This window comes from Zophobas morio, unplaced genomic scaffold (genome assembly GCF_036711695.1).
Source record: "Zophobas morio isolate AGI-343-1 ecotype UQ-CSIRO unplaced genomic scaffold, CSIRO_AGI_Zmor_V1 ptg000004l, whole genome shotgun sequence".
NCBI lineage: Eukaryota > Metazoa > Arthropoda > Insecta > Coleoptera > Tenebrionidae > Zophobas > Zophobas morio.
In genome coordinates, this window is record NW_026972109.1 from 7,721,354 (window position 1) to 7,745,497 (window position 24,144).

General features: G+C 33.5%; 2 protein-coding genes across 2 annotated transcripts in view; one reads left to right on the forward strand and one right to left on the reverse strand.

The window, feature by feature from the left end:
- LOC135140063 (uncharacterized protein) overlaps positions 1–19,367 on the forward strand; it is a 61,371-nt gene extending 42,004 nt beyond the window's left edge. The window contains exons 3-8 of the mRNA XM_064070466.1: positions 99–210; positions 8,212–8,631; positions 9,283–9,459; positions 9,618–10,059; positions 16,919–17,403; positions 17,633–19,367. Coding sequence (XP_063926536.1) covers positions 99–210; positions 8,212–8,631; positions 9,283–9,459; positions 9,618–10,059; positions 16,919–17,403; positions 17,633–17,800 — 1,804 coding nt within the window. The 3' untranslated portion in view covers positions 17,801–19,367. The remainder of the gene's footprint in view (positions 1–98; positions 211–8,211; positions 8,632–9,282; positions 9,460–9,617; positions 10,060–16,918; positions 17,404–17,632) is intronic.
- Positions 19,368–19,641: 274 nt separating this feature from the next.
- LOC135140099 (uncharacterized) lies at positions 19,642–20,438 on the reverse strand. Its single transcript, XM_064070513.1, has 3 exons — positions 20,334–20,438; positions 19,973–20,172; positions 19,642–19,924 (listed from the first exon to the last, which is right to left on the reverse strand). Exons 1-3 carry the CDS (start codon positions 20,362–20,364, stop codon positions 19,658–19,660), a joined length of 498 nt encoding a protein of 165 aa, XP_063926583.1. The 5' UTR covers positions 20,365–20,438; the 3' UTR covers positions 19,642–19,657.
- Positions 20,439–24,144: the final 3,706 nt, after the last annotated feature.

A 24,144-nucleotide genomic window follows, 5' to 3' on the forward strand; every position in this document is an offset into this window, starting at 1 on the left:
TTTAAATCTCCTGATCAACTCCAGGAAAAAATCCTGCGATTTACTTTCCCTGCCACTGTTATCCTTCTCTTGTACTTTACGTAGCTTCTTTGTTTCAGGGAGCCTCCGGTATTACGGGCTTACAACAACACGGACATAATCCTCAGGCTGCCGATGGGTAAAAGAATTAGAGATATCCGATGGCTCTCCGTTTGGTGCAGACGATTTACGGTCAGTTAATTTCCACTTATGTGTCCTTACACTCCATTTTCCGAAATTGTGTGTTTCTGAAAAATTAGAACAATTTTTTGCACGACCGACTTTACTAAAAACCAGTCAGTGGCGCGAAAATAAAATAAAATAACGACATTATTTTTTTATTCATAGTTTTCTCCCGGTTTTGCTCGTTGCTAGGGCCGTGAAGTCCCTACTTCCTGATTAATCCATGCGGCCCATTGCCCCTGTTGTGTCCGTCATGCTAAACTGGTTCCATTTACGGCGCGTCACTAAATCACGGGAGGGACGCGTCGCGACGCCTCCGAAGCTATTTATTGCATATTAGATAAAATGCTAATTCTGTACTCGACAAAGGTACTCGTTTGTTCGGGCCATTGTTACTCACTTATCTCTCTCACGCTTCTTACTCTTATTGTGTTACAAAATAACACAAAAAGAAAAAAATGAGAGACATTCCGGTAGAGTTTCCGCACCTATTTTTGCTCCGGGACAAGATAACGCGGCTTATGCAAGCACAAGGATTTGCGAATAACTTCTAAAATTTATGATTCGCTACAAACAGGTGAAAACTGGGGAAAAATTCTTCTGGAAAAGCTAAATTCTACTCTATTTCTATGTTCTAGCAGCATTGTTGTGTTAATGATTTACACTAACACAAAACAATGCTGCCTTCGTTTTCATGATGTATTAAGATATTTTTTATATTGAAAATCCTCCGGTCTCTGGCTTTCAGCAAGCCAAAGTTGGCGGTTCTCGTTTCATAAAGCGGTCTAATTAGCAGACACGTCAACAAAAATACCCCGAGCAAAAACGTGAGCGTTTTCCCGGACCGCACCTTTTAGCTCCGACCGCACAAGGGAGATAACGTGAAACTTATGCAACAACAATAGTTTCAGAATAAATTTAAACTAGGAAACTGCATGTAATAGTCTAAAGTTGGGTAATGTAATAATAATCACTGAAAGCTCAGTGAAATTCATGAATTATAAAAGCTTTTCAGCGAAGCTATCAGAGTGGAACACAAGCGCTGCCCCTCCATTTTGCGAACAAGTTCTCTTCTCGGCGCCCCCTTGGAGTATTATTTCCCATCACCAACAGCCGTGACACACACTGACACTTGTATTGTGAACGTTTCCGGTGGTCTTTTGTTTTTGGACGTGACTCTAATTTGTTCCAAGTGTTTCTCACATTTGCATATAAACGTCTTCTTCATTGTGACACACAATTAACAATCCAACGCGGTTATTAGGACATGAAGAAGATGGAATTTTATTGGACGCATAACTTTGCGTTCGCCGGGATGTTTGCCCTCTTTTTCACATTGCGTAGTCGAACCTTCTTCGGTTTGAATTTATTCGGCGTATTGAGGGAATTTATGATGGAAGGAAACAGTTTGTGGGCATCGGGGCTTAGAATTTAAATTGGCAAAGTTGGAGGTGTGCCGTGGCGTAATTTCGAATTGGCATTCTTGTGTTAAATTGGTGTTGTTCTAAGGAATATATATTCTGGGAACGGTGTGGCACACTAAACGTGGACAGTTTCAGGGGAATAAAGAAACCAGATTACAGAATGATTGATTGATTTGTTTTCGTTGCTGAAATAGAATGATCATGAGCTGGATTAATGACTATTCAGGTTACTCTGTTTCTGTCTTGGAAGCAGAAAAAGTTTTCCAGATATATTTCTGTAGCTATAGTTTGTTACGCCAAAAACCCTATTTTATTAGTGTCATTTTATCAACACTCGGAATGAAAAAAATCACTTGGTCTATGTTCAGATTCTAACAATAAACAATGAACTTCCGGTAGTTTTTACTTAAAAATAAGGAGAAAAAAAACGTGGGGCTAGAACCAGCATTTCGGCTGAACACTCTATCCCTGTTCTTAATAATAGTAACGAAGCAATAATATTTTGTCTACATGAGGTAGTGTTTTTTACAGTGCTTGTTTTGACACATAAAGTCCACTTTACAGAAATGTAGATGTTACCAGTTAAAAAAAACTTGTTAAAAGCACCGAATGCACAAAGTCTCTATCACTATTAAATCGGAAAAGTTAGAGATGTGCTGTGTTTTAATTTGGAACTGTCATTTTTATGACAAATCGGTGTTCTTGTAGGAAATATATATCCTGGAAGCTGTGTGTCACACTAAACATGGGCAGTCTCAAGAAAATAAAGAAATCGGATTACAGAATGATTGATTCATTTATTTTCGTTGCTGAAATCGATGATCATCAGCCAAACTAATAACAATTCAAGTTATTCTGTTTCTGTCTTGAAAGCAGAAAAAGTATTCCAGATAAATTTCTATGGCTATAGTCTATAGTTAATTAAGCACCTGCTAAAAACTGTATTATAATAGTGTCATTTTTATCAACACTCACAACACAAAGATCACTTGATCTATGTTTAGATTTTAACAATAAACAATTAACTTTCGACACTTTTTACTTGAAAATAAGGAGAAAAAGAAAGAAGGGGGCTAGGACCAGCACTTCGACTGAACACTCTATCCCTGTTCTTAATGATTTCTTTAGAAGATGTCTACATGTCTGCAATTTTTAAGTTTTAACTAAATACTCTACACAACTTTTGTAGTCACTCTCTTAAAACATCGCTTTTAAACTTGTCGAATCTGAGAAATCGTAATTGATTTTCCCGTTTTCGGACTATATTTTTTATTATAAACTATACAATTAATATGGTAAATTTTATTGGATCGTGCTTTACCTTTTGGGTTTCCGAGACGACGTTGGAGAACAGTCGATTTTTGTTCTTTCATACTATTGGAAAAATTGTCCATTAAATTGAAAAATGTTCAATCTCATTTATTTTTCGTGTTTTTTCTTTTTCATTATTTTTGAAATACAATGTTTTCCTGGCCCTAGGAGAAAGAGTAGGGAAATAATAATATTTTGTACACAAAATCTCCATCACTATTAAATTGGAAAAGTTGAGGTGTGTCTTGACATCATTTGGAATTGGCATTTTTATGTCAAATGTTTTTGTAGAGAATATATATTCTGGAAGCGGTGTGTCACACTAAACGTGGACAATCTCAAGGGAATAAAGAAACCAGATTACGGAATGATGAATTGATTTATTTTTTTTGCTGAAATAGCATGATCATCAACTAGATTAATGATTATTCACTATTCAGGTTATACTGTTTCTGTTTGAGAAGCATAAAAATTGTTCCAGATAAATTTCTGTGGATATAGTTAGTTACGCAGATGGTAAAAACTGTATTTTATCGATGGAATTTTTATTAGAACATATAAAAAAAATCAGTGCTCAGATTTAAACAAAAACACAATTAATTTCCATAATTTTGACTTGTAAATAAGAAGAAAAAGAAATAGAGGACTAGGACCAGCACATCTACTGAGCACTCTATCCCTGTTCTTAAAAATGTTTTCAAAAGGTATCTACAAACTTGCAGTGCTTAAACTTTAACCAAATATAGACCGTTTTTATAGTCACTGGATTAAGCCTTCACTTTTAAACGTGTCAAATTTGAGAAAATATTATTGATTTTCCTTTAGCTACTATATTTTTGATCATAAAATGTACATACAATTAATGTCCTAAATTTTATTGGTTCGTGTTTTAGCCTTCGGGTTTCCCATAAGACTTTCGATGATTATCAATTCTTGTTCTTTCATACTATTGAAAAACTTAACAATTAAAATTAAAAATTTTCTCTTTCTTTAATTTTTTTTAGTTTTTTGTTTGCTTTTGAAAGACTATGCGTCTCTGGCTTTAGGAGAAATAGTAGTGACGAAATAGTATTTTCTCAGTATGATGTACCTAATGATTTCCACTATGGTTAAAGCCGATTTCATCGAAATATAAATGTCATCAGAAAAATAAATGTTTAAGTGTGGCTATAATTAGTTACGCAGATACTATAAACTGTATTTTATAATCGGAATTTTTATCACAACATATAAAAAAAATCAGTTGTTAGTGTTCAAATTTAAACAAAAACACAATTAATTTCCAATAGTTTTGACTTGGAAATAAGAAGAAAAAGCAATAAAGGACTAGGACCAGCACATCTATTGAGCACTCTATCCCTATTCTTAAAAATTTCTTCAAAAGGTATCTACAAACTTGTACTCCTTAAACTTTAACCAAAAATAGACAGTTTTTATAGTCAATGGCTTAAACCTTCACTTTTAAACGTGTCAAATTTGAGAAAGCATTATTGATTTTCCTTTAGCTACTATGTTTTTGATCATGAAATGTACATACAATTAATGTCGTAAATTTCATTGGTTCGTGTTTTAGCCTTCGGGTTTCCCAGAAGACTTTCGATGATTATCAATTCTTGTTCTTTCATACTATTGAAAAACTTAACAATGAAAATTAAAAATTTTCTCATCTTTCTTTGATTTTTTCAGTTTTTTTTTTTTTGCTTTTGAAATACTATGCGTCTCTGGCTTTAAGAGAAATAATATTGACGAAATAGTATTTTCTCAGTATGATATACCTAACGATTTCCACTATGGTTAAAGCCAATTTCACAGAAATATAAATGTGATCAGAAAAATAAATGTTTAACTGTGGCTATAATTAGTTACGCAGATACTATAAACTGTATTTTATAATCGGAATTTTTATCACAACATATAACAAAAAATTAGTTGATGGTGCTCAGATTTAAACAAAAGCACAATAAATTTCAATAGTTTTGACTTGGAAATAAGAAGAAAAAGAAATAAAGAACTAGGACCAGCACATCTACTGAGCACTCTATCCCTGTTCTTAAAAATGTTTTCAAAAGGTATCTACAAACTTGCAGTGCTTAAACTTTAACCAAATATAGACCGTTTTTATAGTCACTGGATTAAGCCTTCACTTTTAAACGTGTCAAATTTGAGAAAGTATTGTTGATTTTCCTTTAGCTACTATATTTTTGATCATAAAATGTACATACAATTAATGTCCTAAATTTCATTGGTTCGTGTTTTAGCCTTCGGATTTCCCGTAAGACTTTCGATGATTATCAATTCTTGTTTTTTCGTACTATTGAAAAACTTAACAATTAAAATGAAAAATTTTCTCTTCCTTTAATTTTTTTCAGTTTTTTTTTTTTGCTTTTGAAATACTATGCGTCTCTGGCTTTAGGAGAAATAGTAGTGACGAAATAGTATTTTCTCAGTATGATGTACCTAATGATTTCCACTATGGTTAAAGCCAATTTCATCGAAATATAAATGTCATCAGAAAATTAAATGTTTAAGTTTGGCTATAATTAGTTACGCAGATACTATAAACTGTATTTTGTCATTAGAATTTTTATCACAACATATAAAAAAAATCAGTTGATAGTGCTCAGATTTAAACAAAAATACAATTAATTTCCAATAGTTTTGACTTGGAAATAAGAAGAAAAAAAATAGAGGACTAGGACCAGCACATCTACTGAGCACTCTATCCCTGTTCTTAAAAATGTTTTCAAAAGGTATCTACAAACTTGCAGTGCTTAAACTTTAACCAAATATAGACCGTTTTTATAGTCACTGGATTAAGCCTTCACTTTTAAACGTGTCAAATTTGAGAAAGTATTATTGATTTTCCTTTAGCTACTATATTTTTGATCATAAAATGTACATACAATTAATGTCGTAAATTTCATTGGTTCGTGTTTTAGCCTTCGGGTTTCCCAGAAGACTTTCAATGATTATCAATTCTTGTTCTTTCATACTATTGAAAAACTTAACAATTAAAATGAAAAATTTTCTGTTTCTTTAATTTTTTTCTGTTTTCTTTTTGCTTTTGAAATACTATGCGTCTCTGGCTTCAGGAGAAATAGTAGTGACGAAATAGTATTTTCTCAGTATGATGTACCTAATCATTTCCACTATGGTTAAAGCCAATTTCATCGAAATATAAATGTCATCAGAAAAATAAATGGTTAAGTGTGGCTATAATTAGTTACGCAGATACTGTAAACTGTATTTTATCATTGGAATTTTTATCACAACGTATAAAAAAAATCAGTTGGTGGTGCTCAGATTTAAACAAAAAAATAGTTAATTTCTAATAGTTTTGACTTGGAAATACGAAGAAAAAGAAATAGAGGACTAGGACCAGCACATCTACTGAGCACTCTATCCCTGTTCTTAAAAATGTTTTCAAAAGGTATCTACAAACTTGCAGCCCTTAAACTTTAACCAAATATAGACAGTTTTTATAGTCACTGGATTAAGCCTTCACTTTTAAACGTGTCAAATTTGAGAAAGTATTATTGATTTTGCTTTAGCTACTATGTTTTTGATCATGAAATGTACATACAATTAATGTCGTAAATTTCATTGGTTCGTGTTTTAGCCTTCGGGTTTCCGAGAAGAATTTCGAGGATGATCGATTCTTGTTCTTTCATACTATTGGAAAACTTATCAATTGAAATGAAAAATTTTCTGTTTCACTCATTTTTCTAGATATTTTTTTGCTTTTGAAATACTGTGCATCTCTGGCTTTATCATGTAATGATTTTCACTATTACCTATTTGTCTACACATAAAGCCAACTTCACCGAAATATAAATGTCATTAGAGAAATAAATATTTAAGGGCGGCTCTAGTTAGTTACGCAGATACTAAAAATGTATTTTATTAGTGGAGTTTTTATCACAACATATAAAAAACACAATTAATTTCCGATAGTTTTGACTTGAAAATAAGAAGAAAGCGAAATAAGGGGCTAGGACTAGCACATCGACTGAACACTCTATTCCTGTCCTCAAAAATTTCTTTAAAATGTATTTGCAAACCTACAGTTCTTAACAGTGACTAAATATGTATAAACAATTTTTGTAGTCTTTTAAGCATTTGGTTTTCATTTGCCCACTGTATTTTTGATCATGAACAGTACCTACAATATTATATATCTCATAAATTTCAGTGAATCGGGTTTTCAAAAAAACTGGTTAACTGTCGATTCTTGTTCTTTCACTTCTGGAAAAATCCATTAAAATGAAAAATGTTCTGTTTCATTTTTCGCTTATCCGATATCAAGCTTGACGAGGAAGAGTAGTAAAGAACTAATATTTTGTCAGCATGTTGTAATGTTTTTTACGGTCCTTGTGTCTACACATAAAGTAAACTTCACCGAAATGTAAATGTCATCATACAAAAAAAAACTTGTTTAAAGCACTGTGTACACAGGATCTGCAGAACCATTAAAAGACCTTTAGCTCTTGGTATTACATAACGCTCTCTGCCTCCGAAGAATTAAGGCGTTGTCCCAAGCGAATTGGTGTAATTTTGTGCCGATTCGGAGCGGGTCCGCCGCCCCTTCGTGTGCCATAAATCATGTCACATTATGCTCAAACGGAAAAAAGCTTTTGTTCATTGAACCTTTCAGGTCAAATTAATTCCCCGTCTTGCTAAAATAATTAACAAACACGACGAGCATTATTTCGAAACGGCCGGAGCATAAATTCTGGTGGAAATTCGACGATTTCACAAAATCACGTATAAAACGCGAAGCTGCTGCCTCGGATGGGCCGTTTGCGTGTGGGTATTAGGGCCGATTTTCCCTCTTCGGTGGGTCGTCCAGAAGGTGGTGCTAGACCCTGGAGTTACAGTATCATATTATCGACCTGCGCCAAGAGTAGACGCATTTAGTCTCCAACTAGACTGATACGTTTAGAATTGAGATACATTTACCAAAATGGCTACCTGCCCCCCCAAAAGTAAATTTATTACCATTTCAACTACTTATTTAACGTCTTAGTTCCCTTCAGGCCAGTTCTCAATCAGCGCCCTCAACTTTATCGAAGTAATTTACCTCCAGCTTTTTCGCAATGACTAAAGTAAATTATCATCCTTTTTGATCGCGTTCCGGAGAAATTAAAAATTGATTTAAAACTCCGAATCCACTTACTCGCTCCACGTCGATTTAACCAAAGTGAGAAGTACTCACAGTCCACACGAACTCACCTCAGACAATATCGACGACTTAGATCATTTTTTTTTATTTCAGGTCGATTTCGGCGAAGTTTTCATCCCTCCAAACTTAGAAGTACCAAAACCCAGAGTTCTTCCTGAATTCAAGCGGCTAGCGCACGGCCTTCGCTCAGACAATATTAGCATTTTAGATGCCAAAACCTTTTACATACCCAATTTACACTACGACGGAGCCGGTCCCGATGCATATTTCTGGGTGGGCAACGGAAGCGAACCCTCAGCTTTTGGGATCAAGGTTCCTAACGAAATGGGATCTTTGGATCCTCTGCGCGGGTACCAAGGGGAGGATATCGAGATCCAGCTTCCCGGGTCTCTGACGGTCTACGACATCGACTGGTTGGCCGTCTGGTGCGTCCAGTACAGGCACAATTTCGGGCATGTCCTCATCCCGAAGGACCTGGACGTGCCGCCAGCGCTCGGCCAAACCAAAATTTCCGTAAGTTGAATGTGACGAGAGTTTACACCACATGCGAATTCTGTGTCCTGCTGTCAGACGAAATATCACTAAAAACTGTTTTATGTGTTATGTGGGTACTAGTGATAGCTTCCATGTAAATACGAAACAGTTAAAAAATTAAAAATTTAGTCTTGGTAGAATTTTAGTTACTAATACTGATAATTGAGGTCTTTTTAATTCCCTTTATTATTTTGTTTCATAAAATCATCTAAATATGATTTTACCCTTACAGCCCCCGTGGTGGTACAACCCTGTAAGTACAGTAGTTTTTGTCAATTTTTGTTTCGTTTTGTCCTGTCTGTTGTCCTGACACATACTTTTTCGTACTCATATCGTAGGTAAATAAGCTCATAACAAAGTAGGCTAGAAATTAAACACACTTAAATTATAATCTTCGAAACTACTGGACCGATTGTTGTTAAATTTACAATTTGTTTTTAAGACTAATTTTTAATTATATTTTCTTTGAAAAAACTGTAAACTAAAAACCCATAAAACGTTTCTCCAAACCGCGCAAATAAACAAACAAGCACAACTACTATAACTGTATTTTCAGTCTACTTTGCCTGAGTTTAGTACACAAATCTTGCATCCTTCATCTTAATTAGTTTTTCTTTTCTCTTTATATAGACGAGCACCTCAAAGCCGACGAGTCCTGCTACGAACTGTCGAGAGTTCTTAGACAAACGTTTACAAGTGCGATGGGAGCTGAAAGGAGATCAAGTAGAAATAACGCTGGCTGCCAAAATCCGTGAAGATCAATACGTTGCGTTTGGACTGTCGGGTGCCCCCGATAATTCACAAATGGTAATTAAATTTACAGGCAAAATAAACCAGAACAACGTTATGTTCACCGCACTGTCCCCAATATGTGATTGTAAATCCTACGCCTAATTTATCGCCGCGCCAGTTCTTTTGTCACATGTTTAAACAAAAATGTTTTCTCTTAGTATGAAACTTTTCAGGTCGGCGGCGACGTGACTGTGGCGTTTTACGACACCACCTCTCGAACTTTCAAAGCTGTGGACTACTACATGTCCCACACCGCCCAATGCGATGGCAAGTCTGGCGTATGTCCAGACGAACGAATAGGCGGCAGAAACGACGTCACATTAATATCCGGCGATCGCAAGGACGGAGTAACGATAATCACGTACTCGAGGCCGCTTCAAACCAACGAAGCTGTTAACGACAGATCTATACCATCTCAAGGTGAAGTCAGCGTAATCGCAGCTTTTGGACCGCTTAATTCCAGAAAGGAAGCGAACGCTCATTCGATTCGAGATAAAACCAAGGATAATAACAAGATCGATTTCGGCGCGTTTGACGATAACCAGTGCACGGGAAATTTGTACGAGCTGGTGGACGAGGCTGGGCCGAAGCCGTGGCCGCCCGCCAAAATTATAGGTAGGTGTATAAACAGTTCTGGATATTTTCAGGCAAAAGTGAACCATGGAATTTTTTCGTAACGTATTTTGTTTTTGGACGAAATTATAACAATCTTTTATCTTGAAAGAATTTTTAAGAATCTTGGGGGTCCTTAAAGTTTTATTTTTTCAAGAAATTTAAAGAATCTTAGGAGCCTTTGATGTTTTGTTTGAAACAGTTTAGGTTCCTTGGTGTTTAATTTTTGAAAGAAGTTTAAAGAATCTCCGAGACTACTAGTGTTTCATTTTGAAAGAATTTTAAAGAATTTTGGAGGTCCTAAGATCTAAGGGTCTCTATTTTCGGGAGAAGTTGAAAAAATTTTGAGACCCTTTGATGTTCTGTTTCTGAAAGAATTTGATACAATTTTGAAGTCCTTTGGTGTTTTATTTTGGAAGAATATAAAAGTTTTTGGGGTCCTGATGCTTTATATTTTGAAAAATATAAAAAATCTTGGAATCCCTCATGTTTTAACTTTGGAAAATTTGAAAGAATCTTGAAATTCCCTAATGTTTAATTTTTAAAAGAAGCTGGAAAAATCTCGAGGACCACTGGTGTTTTCATTTTAGTAAAGGTTAAAAGATCTTGGAGGCTCCTGCTGTTTTGTTTTTGGAAGAGATTATAACAATCTTGAATGTCCCTGATTTTTGGAAAAAGTTGAAAGAATCTCGAGAATCACCACTGTTTTATTTTGAAAGAAGTTTTAAGAGTCTTGGGGGTCCTTAAAGTTTTATTTTTTCAAGAATTCTAAAGAATCTTGGGAGCCTTTGATGTTTTGTTTGAAACAGTCTAGCTCCCTTTGTGTTTAATTTTTGAAAGATGTTTAAAGAATCTCCGAGAGCAGTGGTGTTTTATTTTGAAAGAATTTTAAAAGATCTTGAAGGTCCTAAAATCTAAAGGTCTCTATTTTTGGAAGAAGTTGAAAAAATTATGAGACCCTTTAATGTTCTGTTTCTAAAAGAATTTGACACAATTTTGACGTCTTTTGGTGTTTTGTTTTGAAAGAATATAAAAGTTTTTGGGGTCCTGATGTTTTATATTTTGAAAAATATAAAAAACTTTGGGGATCCTTCATGTTTTAATTTTGGAAAAATTTGAAAGAATCTTGAAGTTCTCTAGTGTTTAATTTTTAAAAGAAGTTGGAAGAATCTCGAAGACCACTGGTGTTTTAATTTTAAAAGAAATTAAAAGATCTTGCAAGCTCTTGATGTTTTGTTTTTGGAAGAAATTATAAAAATCTTGAATGTCCCTGATGTTTTATTTTTGGAAAAAGTTGAAAGAATCTCGGGGATCACCACTGTTTTATTTTCAAAGAATTTTTAAGAATTTTGGAGGTCTTAAAGTTTTATTTTTTCAAGAAATCTAAAGAATCTTGGAGCCTTTGATGTTTTGTTAGCTAGCTCCCATAGTGTTTAATTTTTGAAAGCAGTTTAAAGAATCTCCGAGACCAATGGTGTTTTATTTTGAAAGAATTTTAAAAGATTTTGAAGGTCCTAAGATCTAAAGGTCTCTATTTTTGGAAGAAGTTGAAAAAATTTTGAGACCCTTTAATGATCTGTTTCTGAAAGAATTTGACACAATTTTGACGTATTTCGGTGTTTTGTTTTGGAAGAATATTTCATTTCTCATTCCTTATGTTTTAATTTTGGAAAAATTTAAAAGAATCTTGATGTTCCCTGGTGTTTAATTTTTAAAATAAGTTAGAACAATTTCGAGGACTACTGGTATTTTAATTTTAGAAGAGGTTAAAACATCTTGGAAGCTCCCGATGTTTTGTTTTTGGAAGAAATTATAACAATCTTGGGTGTCCCTGATGTTTTATTTTTAGAAAAAGTTTAAAGAATCTCGGGATCACCACTGTTTTATTTTGAAAGAATTTGAAAAATCTTGGGAGTCCTTAAACTTATTTTTTCAAGAAATCTACAGAATCTTGGGAACCTTTGATGTTTTGTTTGAAACAATCTAGGTCCCTTAGTGCTTAATTTTTGGAAGAAGTTTAAAGAATCTCCGAGACCAGTGGTGTTTTATTTTCAAAGACTTTTAAAGAATTTTGGAGGTCATAAGACCTAAAGGTCTCAACATTTTATTTTTGGAAGAAGTTGAAAAAATGTTTAGACCCTTTGATGTGCTGTTTCTGAAAGAATTTGATACAATTTTGAGGTCCTTTGGTGTTTTGTTTTGGAAGAATATAAAAGTTTTTGGGGTCCTGATGTTTTATGTTTTGAAAAATATAAAAAATTTTGTGGATCCCTCATGTTTTAATTTTGGAAAATTTGACAGAATCTTGAAATTCCCTAGTGTTTAATTTTTAAAAGAAGTTGGAAAAATCTCGAGGACCACTGGTGTTTTCATTTTAGTAAAGGTTAAAACATCATGGAGACTCCTGCTGTTTTGTTTTTGGAAGAAATTATAACAATCTTGAATGTCCATGGTGTTTTATTTTTGGAAAAAGTTGAAAGAATCTCGAGGATCACCACTGTTTTATTTTGAAAGAATTTTCAAGAATCTTGGGTCTCCTTAAAGTTTTATTTTTTCAAGAATTCTAAAGAATCTTGGGAGCCTTTGATGTTTTGTTTGAAACAGTCTAGGTCCCTTAGTGTTTAATTTTTGGAAGAAGTTTAAAGAATCTCCGAGATCACTGGTGTTTTATTTTGGAAGAACATAAAAGTTTTTGGGATCCTGATATTTTATATTTTAAAAAATATAAAAAATCTTGAAGATTCCTCAGGTTTTAATTTTGGAAAAGTTGAAAGAATCTTGAAGTTCCCTAGTGTTTAATTTTTGAATGAAGTTGAAAGAACCTCGAGGACCACTGGTGTTTTCAATTTAGAAGAAGTTAAAAGATCTTGGAGGCTCGTGATAAGTTGTTTTTGAAAGGAGTTATAACAATCTTGAATGTCTTTGATGTTTTATTTTTGAAAAAAGTTTAAAGAATCTCGGGGATCACCAGCGTTTTATTTTGAAAGAATTTTTAGGGATCTTCGGGATCCTTAAAATTTTATTTTTTCAAAAAATCTAAAGAATCTTGGGAACCTTTGATGTTTTGTTTGAAACAATCTAGGTCCCTTAGTGCTTAATTTTTGGAAGAAGTTTAAAGAATCTCCGAGACCACTAGTGTTCCATTTGATTTATTATATTTTTAAAATATAAAAAATCTTGAGGATCCCTCATATTTTAATTTTGGAAAAAGTTGAAAGAATCTTGAAGTTCCCTAGTGTTTAATTTTTGAAAGAAGTTGGAAGAATCTGAAAGACTACTGGTGTTTTAATTTTAGAAGAAGTTAAAAGATATTGGAGGCTCCTGATACCATTGTTTTATTTTGAAAGAATTTTTAAGAATCTTGGGGGTTCTTAAAATTTTATTTTTTCAAGAAATCTAAAGAGTCTTGGGAGCCTTTGATGTTTTGTTTGAAACAGTCTAGGCCCTTAGTGCTTAATTTTTGTAAGAAGTTTAAAGAATCTCCGAGACCACTGATGTTTTATTTTGAAAGAATTTTGGAGGTCCTTTTGGAAAAAGTTAAAAAAAATTTAAGGCCCTTTGATGTTCTGTTTCTGAAAGAATTTGAAACAATCTTGAGGTCACTTGGTGTTTTATTTTGGAAGAATATAAAAGTTTTTATGGCCTCCTGATGGAATCTCGAGGAGCACTGATGTTATTACTTTTGGAAAAGTTTGAAAGTTCTTGCAGCCCCCTGGTGTTTCATTTTTAGAAGTGTTTGAAAGAATTTCAAGGACCACTGGTGTTTTATTTTGAAAGAATTTCAGAGATTCTTGGGGGTTCTTAATCCTTTATTTTTGGAAAATGTCAAAGAATGTTGGGGTCTCTAGTGTTTAATTTTTTGAAGAAATTGAAATAATCTCCGGATCCACTGGTGTTTTATTTTGATAAAAATTGAAAAAAAAGAGATCACTTTGTGTTTTATTTTGGAAAAATAGGAAAGAATCATGGAGACCTTTGGTGTTTTATGTTTAGAAGAACTTGAAAGGATTTTAGCTGTCTGTGGAGTTTTATTTTAGGAAGAAATAATCTTGGGGGCTCTGGTGTGTTATTTTTGGTAGAAGTTGTACCCACAAAAAATAGTGGCGTTTTAAAAAAATGCTAAAAAATGGGGTGTTGTTTAATTGTTAAACATAGCAAAAGAATCAATTTTAAAATCATTATAACTCCACCAAAATGTGAGAAGGATTTTTATACTATTTTCTCAGACTCACCAGTTGATCGTTAAGAACGTAGCGGAGAGTTAATCCATTTTCCAGACACCCGGTACATTATATAAATTTCGACCCATTTTCGACGATTTTCGAAATTTAACTAAATACATTTTTTGTAGATTTCGCGCCATAGAAGTCACTTCCGGCTTCATTTCGATCACTCCAACCGTTTTTCCAGAATCATCCATTGAAATATGGCAATTTTTAAAAATTTCAAAAAATTCCATTTTCACACCCAATTTTTCGAAAATATTGTTCCGTGACCCTTAAACACGCTATATTTTTAGAATTAGTACATCAAGATCTATAACTGTGAATTTTTTGACGACTCTTTCAATAACGATACAATCTAATATAACCAAACTAATTAGATTTTTATTAAAGAGTAACTTTCGCAGTTATATAACGGTAAACCTCGATTTCGGCTCGATTTCAATTTTCATTTTTTGTAGATTCTGACCACAGGAAGTTACTGTGTGGCTAATTTCTTCAAAAACTCCAAGGATTCGCTCAAAATTTCTCCACAATTTTTAATATAATTTTTAAAATTTTTGAAAAAAATTGACTCTCAAAGCAAATATTTCTAAAATCTTGCTCCTGAAGCATTAAATCTCCATATTTTTCGATTCAGTACATCGAGAGTTATATCCTAAAATTTTTTATGAATTTTTAGACAACTGTTTCAAAATTTGGACCTTTTTTCGATCACATTCAAAAATTACCTAGACATTTTTTGGAAATTCCGACCTCAAGAAGTTACTTTTGGCCTCATTTCTTCAGAAATGCATACCATTTGTTCAATATCTCCAAATGCTAATGCATTAGTTTTACGATTTTTGAAAAAAAAACTGTAATATCCCAAAATTTTGTGTGAATTTTTGGGCAACTTTTTCAAAAGCTCAATTTTTTAAAATTTTATCTTATGGTAATTTGGACCTTTTTTCGACCACATTCAAAAATTGCATAAAGAGATGTTTTGTAGATTTCGACTTCTAGAAGTTACTTTGAGCCCCATTTCTACAAAAACTCCTACAATTTATTAAAAAACTCCAAATGCATTAGGGTAATTTTGAACATTTTTGAAAAAAAAATATTTTTAAACCAAATATTATTAAAATCTTGCTCCTGGACCTTTAACAAACTATATTTTTCGAATTAGTACGTCGAGATTTTTTGTGAATTTTTAGATAACTTGTTCAAAAGCTCATTTCTCCAATATTCCCCCTTAAAAAAATTTGGACCTTTTTTCCATCACATTCAAAAATTTCCTAGTTTTTTTTTTTAATTTCGACTTCCAGAAGTAACTCTCGGCCCCATTTGTTCAAAAATACGCACCATTAGCCTAATTTTTACGATTTTTGAGAAAAATTGACTTCGAAACTAAATATTTCTAAAGTTTTACTCCTGGACCATTAACACACTATTTTTGTTTTGATTTGTTTTAAAAGCGATAACTTTAACTGACAAGTTATAAACGACATTATGACAAGTGAGAACTGTCATAATGTAGCGAGGCAGGATTTTTTAAATCCGTTGCCACCTACGCCCTTGGAATCATTTATAAAAGCCCTGTATATAAGGTGTTTTTCAAGTGGAACACCTCTATTTTTTTAGAGAGCATGTCATTTGTTAATATGAGATCTGCCAAAATCAGTAGTATCTTAGCAAGTACTAACCCCATCCACCCGCCCTCTTCTCATTCTAACGACAAATTTTATTTCGGTACAGTATAAGTTTCACCTTTCATTCAGAGCAGATAAAATTAATCACTAAAATAGAGGCGGGTGGGTGGGCGGGGTTAATTATTTTTTCTTCTGTATAGTGGGATTGGGAATTAAAAGAACCTACGCTGAAAAAAAGTAACAAAAAAGTTCTAATCGTAACTTCTTTTGTTGTACTATTTGCTATAAGATTTATTTCTTATTTCAGGAGAAAAACAATGAAAGACTGGGTGGGTGGGCGGGGCTAATTTTGACTTTTTCCTAGAGAATCTTTTATAGGAAAGCAATAAAAAAAATTTTAAAAAAATCTGGGATATACGAAAATTTTACATTTTTTTGGACCACAGCCAAAAATTACCTAAAACGTTTTTTTTTTATTTCGACCTCGAGAAGTTAGTTTAGACCTCATTTCTTCAAAAACTTCTACAATTTGTTCAAAAACTCCGAATAAATTACGAGTAATTCTTAAGATTTTTGAAAAAAAATTACTACAAAACCAAATATTTCTAAAGTTTTACTCCTGAACCAGTACCACATTATTTTTTCGGATCAGTGCTTACTCAAATGTGAATTTTAAATTTGACTATATTGACTATGTTTATTCAAAACTGAAATAATAGTAACTATTTACTTTAGTGCTTTGATTGGAACTTATTGAAAAGGAAAATACAAATTATATTCTAGATTTACATGGTCTACCTTTATCTTAAAACCTCCTGACCGATATGTACAAACCCGTATGGGAAAAACCAACTCGAGTGTCGACAAGCCCGCATCTTTCTAAATTCCCACACCAACGTATCAGTTGTTTTACAATTATGTATCAAAGTTACGCTACTAAAAAATATGTCGTCGACGATTTGGTTTGAAAAAAAAATTTTCTAATCACCGATTTTCAATCCAATTCAGGTGAGAACACCTTCACGGCAAAAATCGGGCCGACCGGCGGCAAACGAGGCTACACCGCCCTCACCAAACACCCTTCTTGGGGAATCGCCTGGTACATCAACGATCTCCTCATTCCCGAAATAACGGTGGAAAGGGGGCAGAGTTATACCTTCATTGTTGAAGGAGGCAGTGACAACAGCAATCCTGCCAGGTACCATCCTTTCTATATCACGGATTCCTCTGAAGGAGGGTTTGGGCAGAAAACTGAAGAACAGCAAAAGGAGCAGAAGGTCTTTGCTGGGGTCGAGTACGATCGGGATCATTATCCCTATCCTACAGCCTACGGGCGGTACTGTGAATGGGCTCACAAGAACGTCGACAAGGCTCTGGAGTCGGAAACGTTCGAAGAGTACATGAAGACGTTGAGGTTGGAGTGTGATCAAGGTGAACCGGGAGTTCTCAACTGGACGGTGCCCATGGAGGCACCGGATTTGCTCTATTATCAGGTAAGATGTGGACGTTCGTACCACAATTACAAACATAAAATTAAACTTTTATGATTATTTATTTTCGGAAGTATTTAATCCATATTACGAGACAAATTGGTGGATGCGCCAGGATAATAAACAATTTTAAAAATATTAATTTTTTCCTCAGAAAAGGTCGCTTCACTACGATTTACTTGCCTCTTTAAAAACATGTAGTGTTATTGTTCTGATTACGTTTTCTTTGCAGTGTTATACGCACAACAATTTAGGATGGAAAATCCACGTAGTCAATCCAGGAGCGTTGCCGAGCAATGGCGAGGCACCTTCTAGAAGCGTATCAATCATCGCAGTTGCAGCCATATGTCTTTTGACGGTTTCAGCCCTCACAATACATACACGTGGCCGTATTTTCTAACGTTTTAATGAGAAACCTGACAATAATTTTATATGATATTGACTGATGATTTCTGTGACGAGACAATAACTTTATCTCTCTAAAGCGTCCATATCAGCTAAAAATAACGCTCTTTTGTGGTACAATTTTTCATATCTGTCGATGTGTCACGAGGTTCCTCGCAACATTTCAACCCGAAATCGAAATAGTCCAGCTAATTCTTACATCGCACATATCGAGCCCATATCGTTTTACGTTTGGAGGCATCAGGCATCCACGACAAGAGGAACCAAGAAAATTATCGTGCAAACATATCAAAGACTTTGTAGAGAGAGTTTGGTTGAAAGTAGGTTAGCGACGTTGAATTGGTTGAATTATGAGTAGAGTTTTTTGTGTTTTTGTTTCGTAGTAGAAAAAAGTAGAAGTCTTGAGATGTTAATTATTAGAAACGTAGATACGTAGAAAAGTCTTAACTTTATCAATCGGCCTGAGTGTCATCACAGGCTGGTTATAAACAATGCATATTTCGTGTCTGATGCCGCTCCTCGCCAAAATATCAGTTTGTTTCCGGAAGAGCTCAACTGAAACCGTTCCGAGGAACCTCGCTTATTGTGACTTTAATTTCAATTTATTAAAGTCAATTTAGTACTATACCTAAAATATACAAAGTAAGTGACAATAATGATATACCTAAGCTAAGAATATGATGTGCACAAAATTGACAATAATTTCTGAATATTTGTAATATATATAGTGAGCTAATTCTAAGGCTGTTTTCGCTGACAATAACAGTTATTTTGTAACATTTATTAACATTTTAAATTGATGGTGTTCACGATAGGTATCACACATATCCATATACGATTTACGACAATAATAGTGTCTGTCTGTATTTCATTGATGTTCACACGATCAAACAGTTTAGGACAAGACAATAAAAAGATGGAACTAAAAGCGTCAATTACTTAAGATAATGTTGCAACAATACAGTTGATGCTACTAAAACGTCGTTGTGTTTTATTTATTTATGCAACTTGGCTTCATTGCATGATGTTGGAGTGAACCGACAATAATGTTATTAAATTGTAAATAATCGTCTATTCGATTTGAAATTTGACCGTGTGATCTGTACTTATATAAAATATTTAGGATACTCTGTATCGAATGTTGATTTTTATTTTATTTCATATTTATAGTTGTTATAAATTTTTATATTTTAAACAAGATGTAGTGTTATATTAGAGTAGCGAAACGTTTATATACTGCGCATTTAGGTGTTTTAAATGGTACTTTCAGTGTTTTATATTAAATTATTCTCATTATGGTGTAGTTCGACTTTTTTAAATGCATCTCATTATACTTAATCTGCTTGCATCGTGGTGGTGCGAGCGGGCGTTAGTCCTTAAGTAATTTATGCAATTTAAAAGAATTCGTTTATTCGAGTGCCTTTTGTAATATATATTTTTCACTTTGTAAAACAATAGTTTATTTGGACTACGGTATTTAAATTTCTCATTGACTCCATATTTAGGTCGTCCTGTAAATGTATGCTAGTTATCGAATTTTATTTAATAAATTTACTGTGAAAGGTCTTGTTTATTTCGACGAAAAACCCCGACAACAATAGAAAAAACACAAAAACATTGTTTTTATATGTTGATTTATTTTAAATTAAAACCATTCAATATGTTTCTGATGAAAAAAAAAAACACAGAAACAATGATGTAGGATGTACTCCTATATATTATGAATTTTAGGAATTTAATTGTTGCAAACATATGAAATGTGTGAATATTTGAAAGTTGGCAACCAGTAATACACTACAATAAATATATAGCTATTCGGTTAATTAACAACTCACCTAAAAGAAATTCATTTCTAGGCTTTATTGTAAGTTAACACTTCGTACGAATTAACAACAATTTCTTTATCCTCATGGGCAAAACATAACTGCGCATTTTCTGCTTCATATCCCAATACAGAACCAACAATAATTTCTCCTTGATACGCAACCCTTCCAATATTTATTATTTTGTCATCTTTACAACCTCCAAAAACTAACTGTTTTCCAATCATCGCTGAATGTAACGATTTTCGATCAGTTTGTGTCCAAGTAAAATAATTCAGATTTCTACTACACAAAATCTAAAATCATCCACTTAATATCAATGGAGCTAATTTTCCAAAACCTACCTTCACACCAACTTTTGCAGACTTAACGTAACCATAACACGCCATATTTATATCAGGTTTCCCTGGATAAACTGATCCTATCAAAAGTCCAGCTTTGTAATAATGGGCCTGACCTATGTATGTTGTTTTATTGCTAACATCGCGGCCACCGGGAACAGCATCGGGAGGTATTATACCCACATAGTCCCTCCAATAATAATCTAAAATGCAACACGAAAAAAATTCAGTTGATCAAAAATCGTTATCAAAATGCAGTAGGAAATACTGCGTTCAGTTACGTTTATGTGTTAGGTCTGATTACTACCTACGCTTAAAGCGCATAATATACTTAAACAATCGTTAAGACGTCTTACACATTTACCTAATACAGCAGCTGTGCTTGGGCCGCTCATCTCATATTCTTCGCATCAACTCTACCCAACACACGACACTCACAACTGATAAGTGATAATGATAATACTTTGATAAACAGATAATAGTTGCCCACCGCGCAAACAATGTATTAAATTTATTGACAGACTCTATGCTAATTTTACAAATTTGGATTTTAAAAGGCAGCGTGCAACCAGCATTTTCTTGTAGTTCAACAAGTTGTATAAAAAAAACTCCAGTTAATACCATGTTCATTTTTATCATACAAAATCCCCTAATCCCCCAAAGTATTTCTGATTAATTTTATCATATGACAGACATCAAGCATGACAAAAATGCAATCCCTAGTTGTAGGATGCAAAAAATCTGTAACCAGATTATCAGCACAAGCAAAATTAACTCCTAAAATTCTTGCAATGGAAAGATTAACTGCCGCACCATCGAAAATTAAAGATGTTACTGTCACTCCAATATTATTTAGCATTATTAGACATCCTTTCACCAAATTTGCTTTCTCTTCTGCGTTTAAACTGCAGGTAAGCAAAGAAAAATGTTGTTGCCTCGGTGGGAATCGAACCCCACGCCTCTCGCTTTCCGGGCAAGTCTTCTTTTCTACATTCTTTTACCTTAATTTCAATGGCACGAAGTGACTTCCTAATGTACCTTGGAATGTGGAAGGCATTTTGCAAATGTTTTGTGAACATTGTCATAGGTCGAACTTGGATAAAAATTTAACGTTGAAGCGAGTATTCGCAGTTCTTCCGGATATTCCGTTGCCCTCGAATTTCTCATATTTCTAACTACAGTTCGTTATTCGTAACACAACAGCTAGTAAAAGAAATCTCCCGTATTCTGAAATAAATATAAATTCTGATGTTGCCAAAAGATATAAATTAATCAAAAAAAAAGCAAAAGAAAAGGAAGAACTGAACTATAGGTACTCCTATAGTCGTTTCCAAAAAGTTTCGGGCAAGATGAGCAAATCAGGTTCTCATAGATCAATGAAAAGCAATGGGAATATGAGTTTCATATCAATGTCATTTGCCGGATTTTTTTTTGGAAACGGCGGTATGTAAGTTTGCATGCAAATATACTTACTACTTTGTAACAGATAATTTTATGAATGAAAAAATTTACCACTGAATAAAAGTTTCAACATATTAATAAAAGCTTTTACATTCTAAATTTATATAAATTTGACATTATAAAAACCAGCTGTGTTCATATAAACTTAAAAAAAACTTAATTATAATTTAGCCACTACTAGGAAAATTAGAAAAGTTGCTTTGATTTCTCCAAACAGCTAGTGAATTGTGTCAAATTTATTTCTTCATTATGCTAGCAATTGAAATCTGTTCCCTAATTTACTTAAAAAAAAATTGTATGTAATGGGCATGCACCCAACAACCAAACCTGTAAAACGGAGTAACAATTGTCAGAAATTCGCTTGGAATCTTGCAGATGGTGAATGACGTCTTCAAGGGATTTTATTCTGTTTTAAAGTTTGTTGACTAACAGGTGATCGGCCAGACATTAACCCATGCGACGTAACATTTTCAGCCTCTTCTACATTCAGTTCTGTAGCTGAAGGTGTCGAAGGACAATCATCAAGCACTACCATTTGTAAATCTTTACATTCTTACTTTATAATGTGTCTTCGTTTTCGCAGTTTATGTTTCCTTAAATTCGGAGGAAAATTAAAAATTGAGGGAACACAGTCTTTAATAAGTGATAACTTTCCAAAATTGTATTCAAAATCTGATTTTTTCAAATGGTTGCTACATAATTTTGAGCGTGTCGTGGGCACAAATTTATCTCGTTTCGTAGCAAGAATCCATTGGTCCCTTAAATTTTCATCTTTTGGAATCTTTTGAAAAACTGAAAAAATATTTTTCATTTAAAAATCTGGTTGGACTTGGATCACTTTTGTATACTCACGAATGAAGTGAAATCCCACTTCCTTTTTTGTACCTTTGGATACAATTGTACGCACAACAGGAATGGACCATGTCTTTCATTTTATATTTTAATTACTTAGTCAATGAATTTATTAACATAAATTTACTTACTTAACAACACTAAATTTTTAATAAACACGGTAAAAATCGCTATAAAAACAATGCCGCAGATAATCTTTTGCTGCACAACAGCTGATCGACTATATATTTCTCGCTTTAGGTCCCGTCACCGTGATATTCTTTTCTAATCTTCGTTCAATACGTAGTATTATTATGTCAATGGTGCCATGGTAGATAGCAGTGCTAGTTGAAACATGTGAAAAATCAATCGCATTCGACACTACAGTCCGCCTTAACGAGAGTAACTAGTGAAATAACAGTTTGTTAATAATGATTTTCTAAACAGAAATGTTTAAAATATTGACTCCTCAATAAAGGCGTGTAATTTTTGTTTCTTTGTTTGTAAATTCACCGTTCATGTTAAGTTTCTAAATGATCGTCGTACCAGTAAAATTTAAAAACGGACATGAAAAGTGTTCATATAAAAAAAAAACAAGTGGCTCATTATTCAGGATGTTTTTAGTCATGACATTTATTATCTTTTGAGGATTTTTAGACAACTTTTTCACAAAAAGTAAAATCTTCCACTATGTATGAAAATTTCGACCCATTTTCGATGATTTTCAAATATTTGAAATCTACAAGAAAATGTAATTAGCTATATAGCTAAATATATATTTTCTTGTAGATTTCGAGCCGCAGAAATCACTTCCGACCTCATTTCTTCGATAATTCCAACCGTTTTGCCAGAATCGCCCAATAAATATTGCAATTTTTAAAAATTTTAAAAATTCGAATTTCACCCCGAATATTTCAAGACTATTGTTCCGTGACCCTAAACACGCTGTATATTTAGAATCAACACGTCAAGATTTATAACCCTGAATGTTTTGAGAATTTTTAGCTAACTTTTTCAAAAATGAAATTTTCCCATTTTCGACGATTTTCGAAATTTTACTGAACACATTTTCTTGTAGATTTCAGCCACTTCCGGTCTCATTTTTTCGATAACTCTAACCGTTTTCCGGAATCCCACGCTGAAATTTCGCAATTTTTAAATAAGTATTTCAAAAAATTCGAAAATCACTCAGAATATTTCGAAAATATTACTGCGTGACCCTAAGCACGTTATATTTTTGGCATCAGCACGTCAAGATATATGTATATCTCTTCATTTTTTGAAAATTCTCAGACGACTTTTTCAAAAATGAAATTTTCCAAATTAAATTGATGAAATTGACTATGCTTATTATAATACACAACAATAATAACAATTAATATTATTTTTAAAAATTGTTTAGTTCAGTGCTTTGAATCGTACTTATTTGAATGGAAAATATAAAGTGTGAAATTTTATTTGTCATTAGGGATCTTTCCATGTACGAAATTGGTTGCCAACCGAATTACTAGACTTACATGGCCTACTTTATCTAAAAACATTCTGAACGATATATTCAATAATTCACACACCAAGGTATCAGCTGTTTCACAATTATGTATCAAAAGTTATTCTCATTATGGTGTACTTATACTTTTTTAAATCCATCTAATTATACTGTTACATTGATGGGTGCTAAAATATCGGTGTGGGTAAAACTCAACCCATACGTTCCTCTGGATGGCGGGCGAACGCCGCTTCGAGGTTTTTCTGGACCCCGCAATCGAGACTTCCGTTAACCCGCTTCAGACTTCTCTTTATGCGAACGCCGTCCGGTCGCCGTCACCGATGATGAGTCACCCATCATCTCCGCACATAGTAGAAAACCCATAGGCGTCGTACCA

Coding starts and splice junctions, on each gene's coding strand:
- LOC135140099 (XM_064070513.1), bottom strand. CDS start 20,364: ATGAGCGGCCCAAGCACAGCTGCTGTATTAG. Junction 20,173..20,333: donor AAGCACAGCTGCTGTATTAG/GTAAATGTGTAA, acceptor GTTGCATTTTAG/ATTATTATTGGAGGGACTAT. Junction 19,925..19,972: donor CTGCAAAAGTTGGTGTGAAG/GTAGGTTTTGGA, acceptor GGATGATTTTAG/ATTTTGTGTAGTAGAAATCT.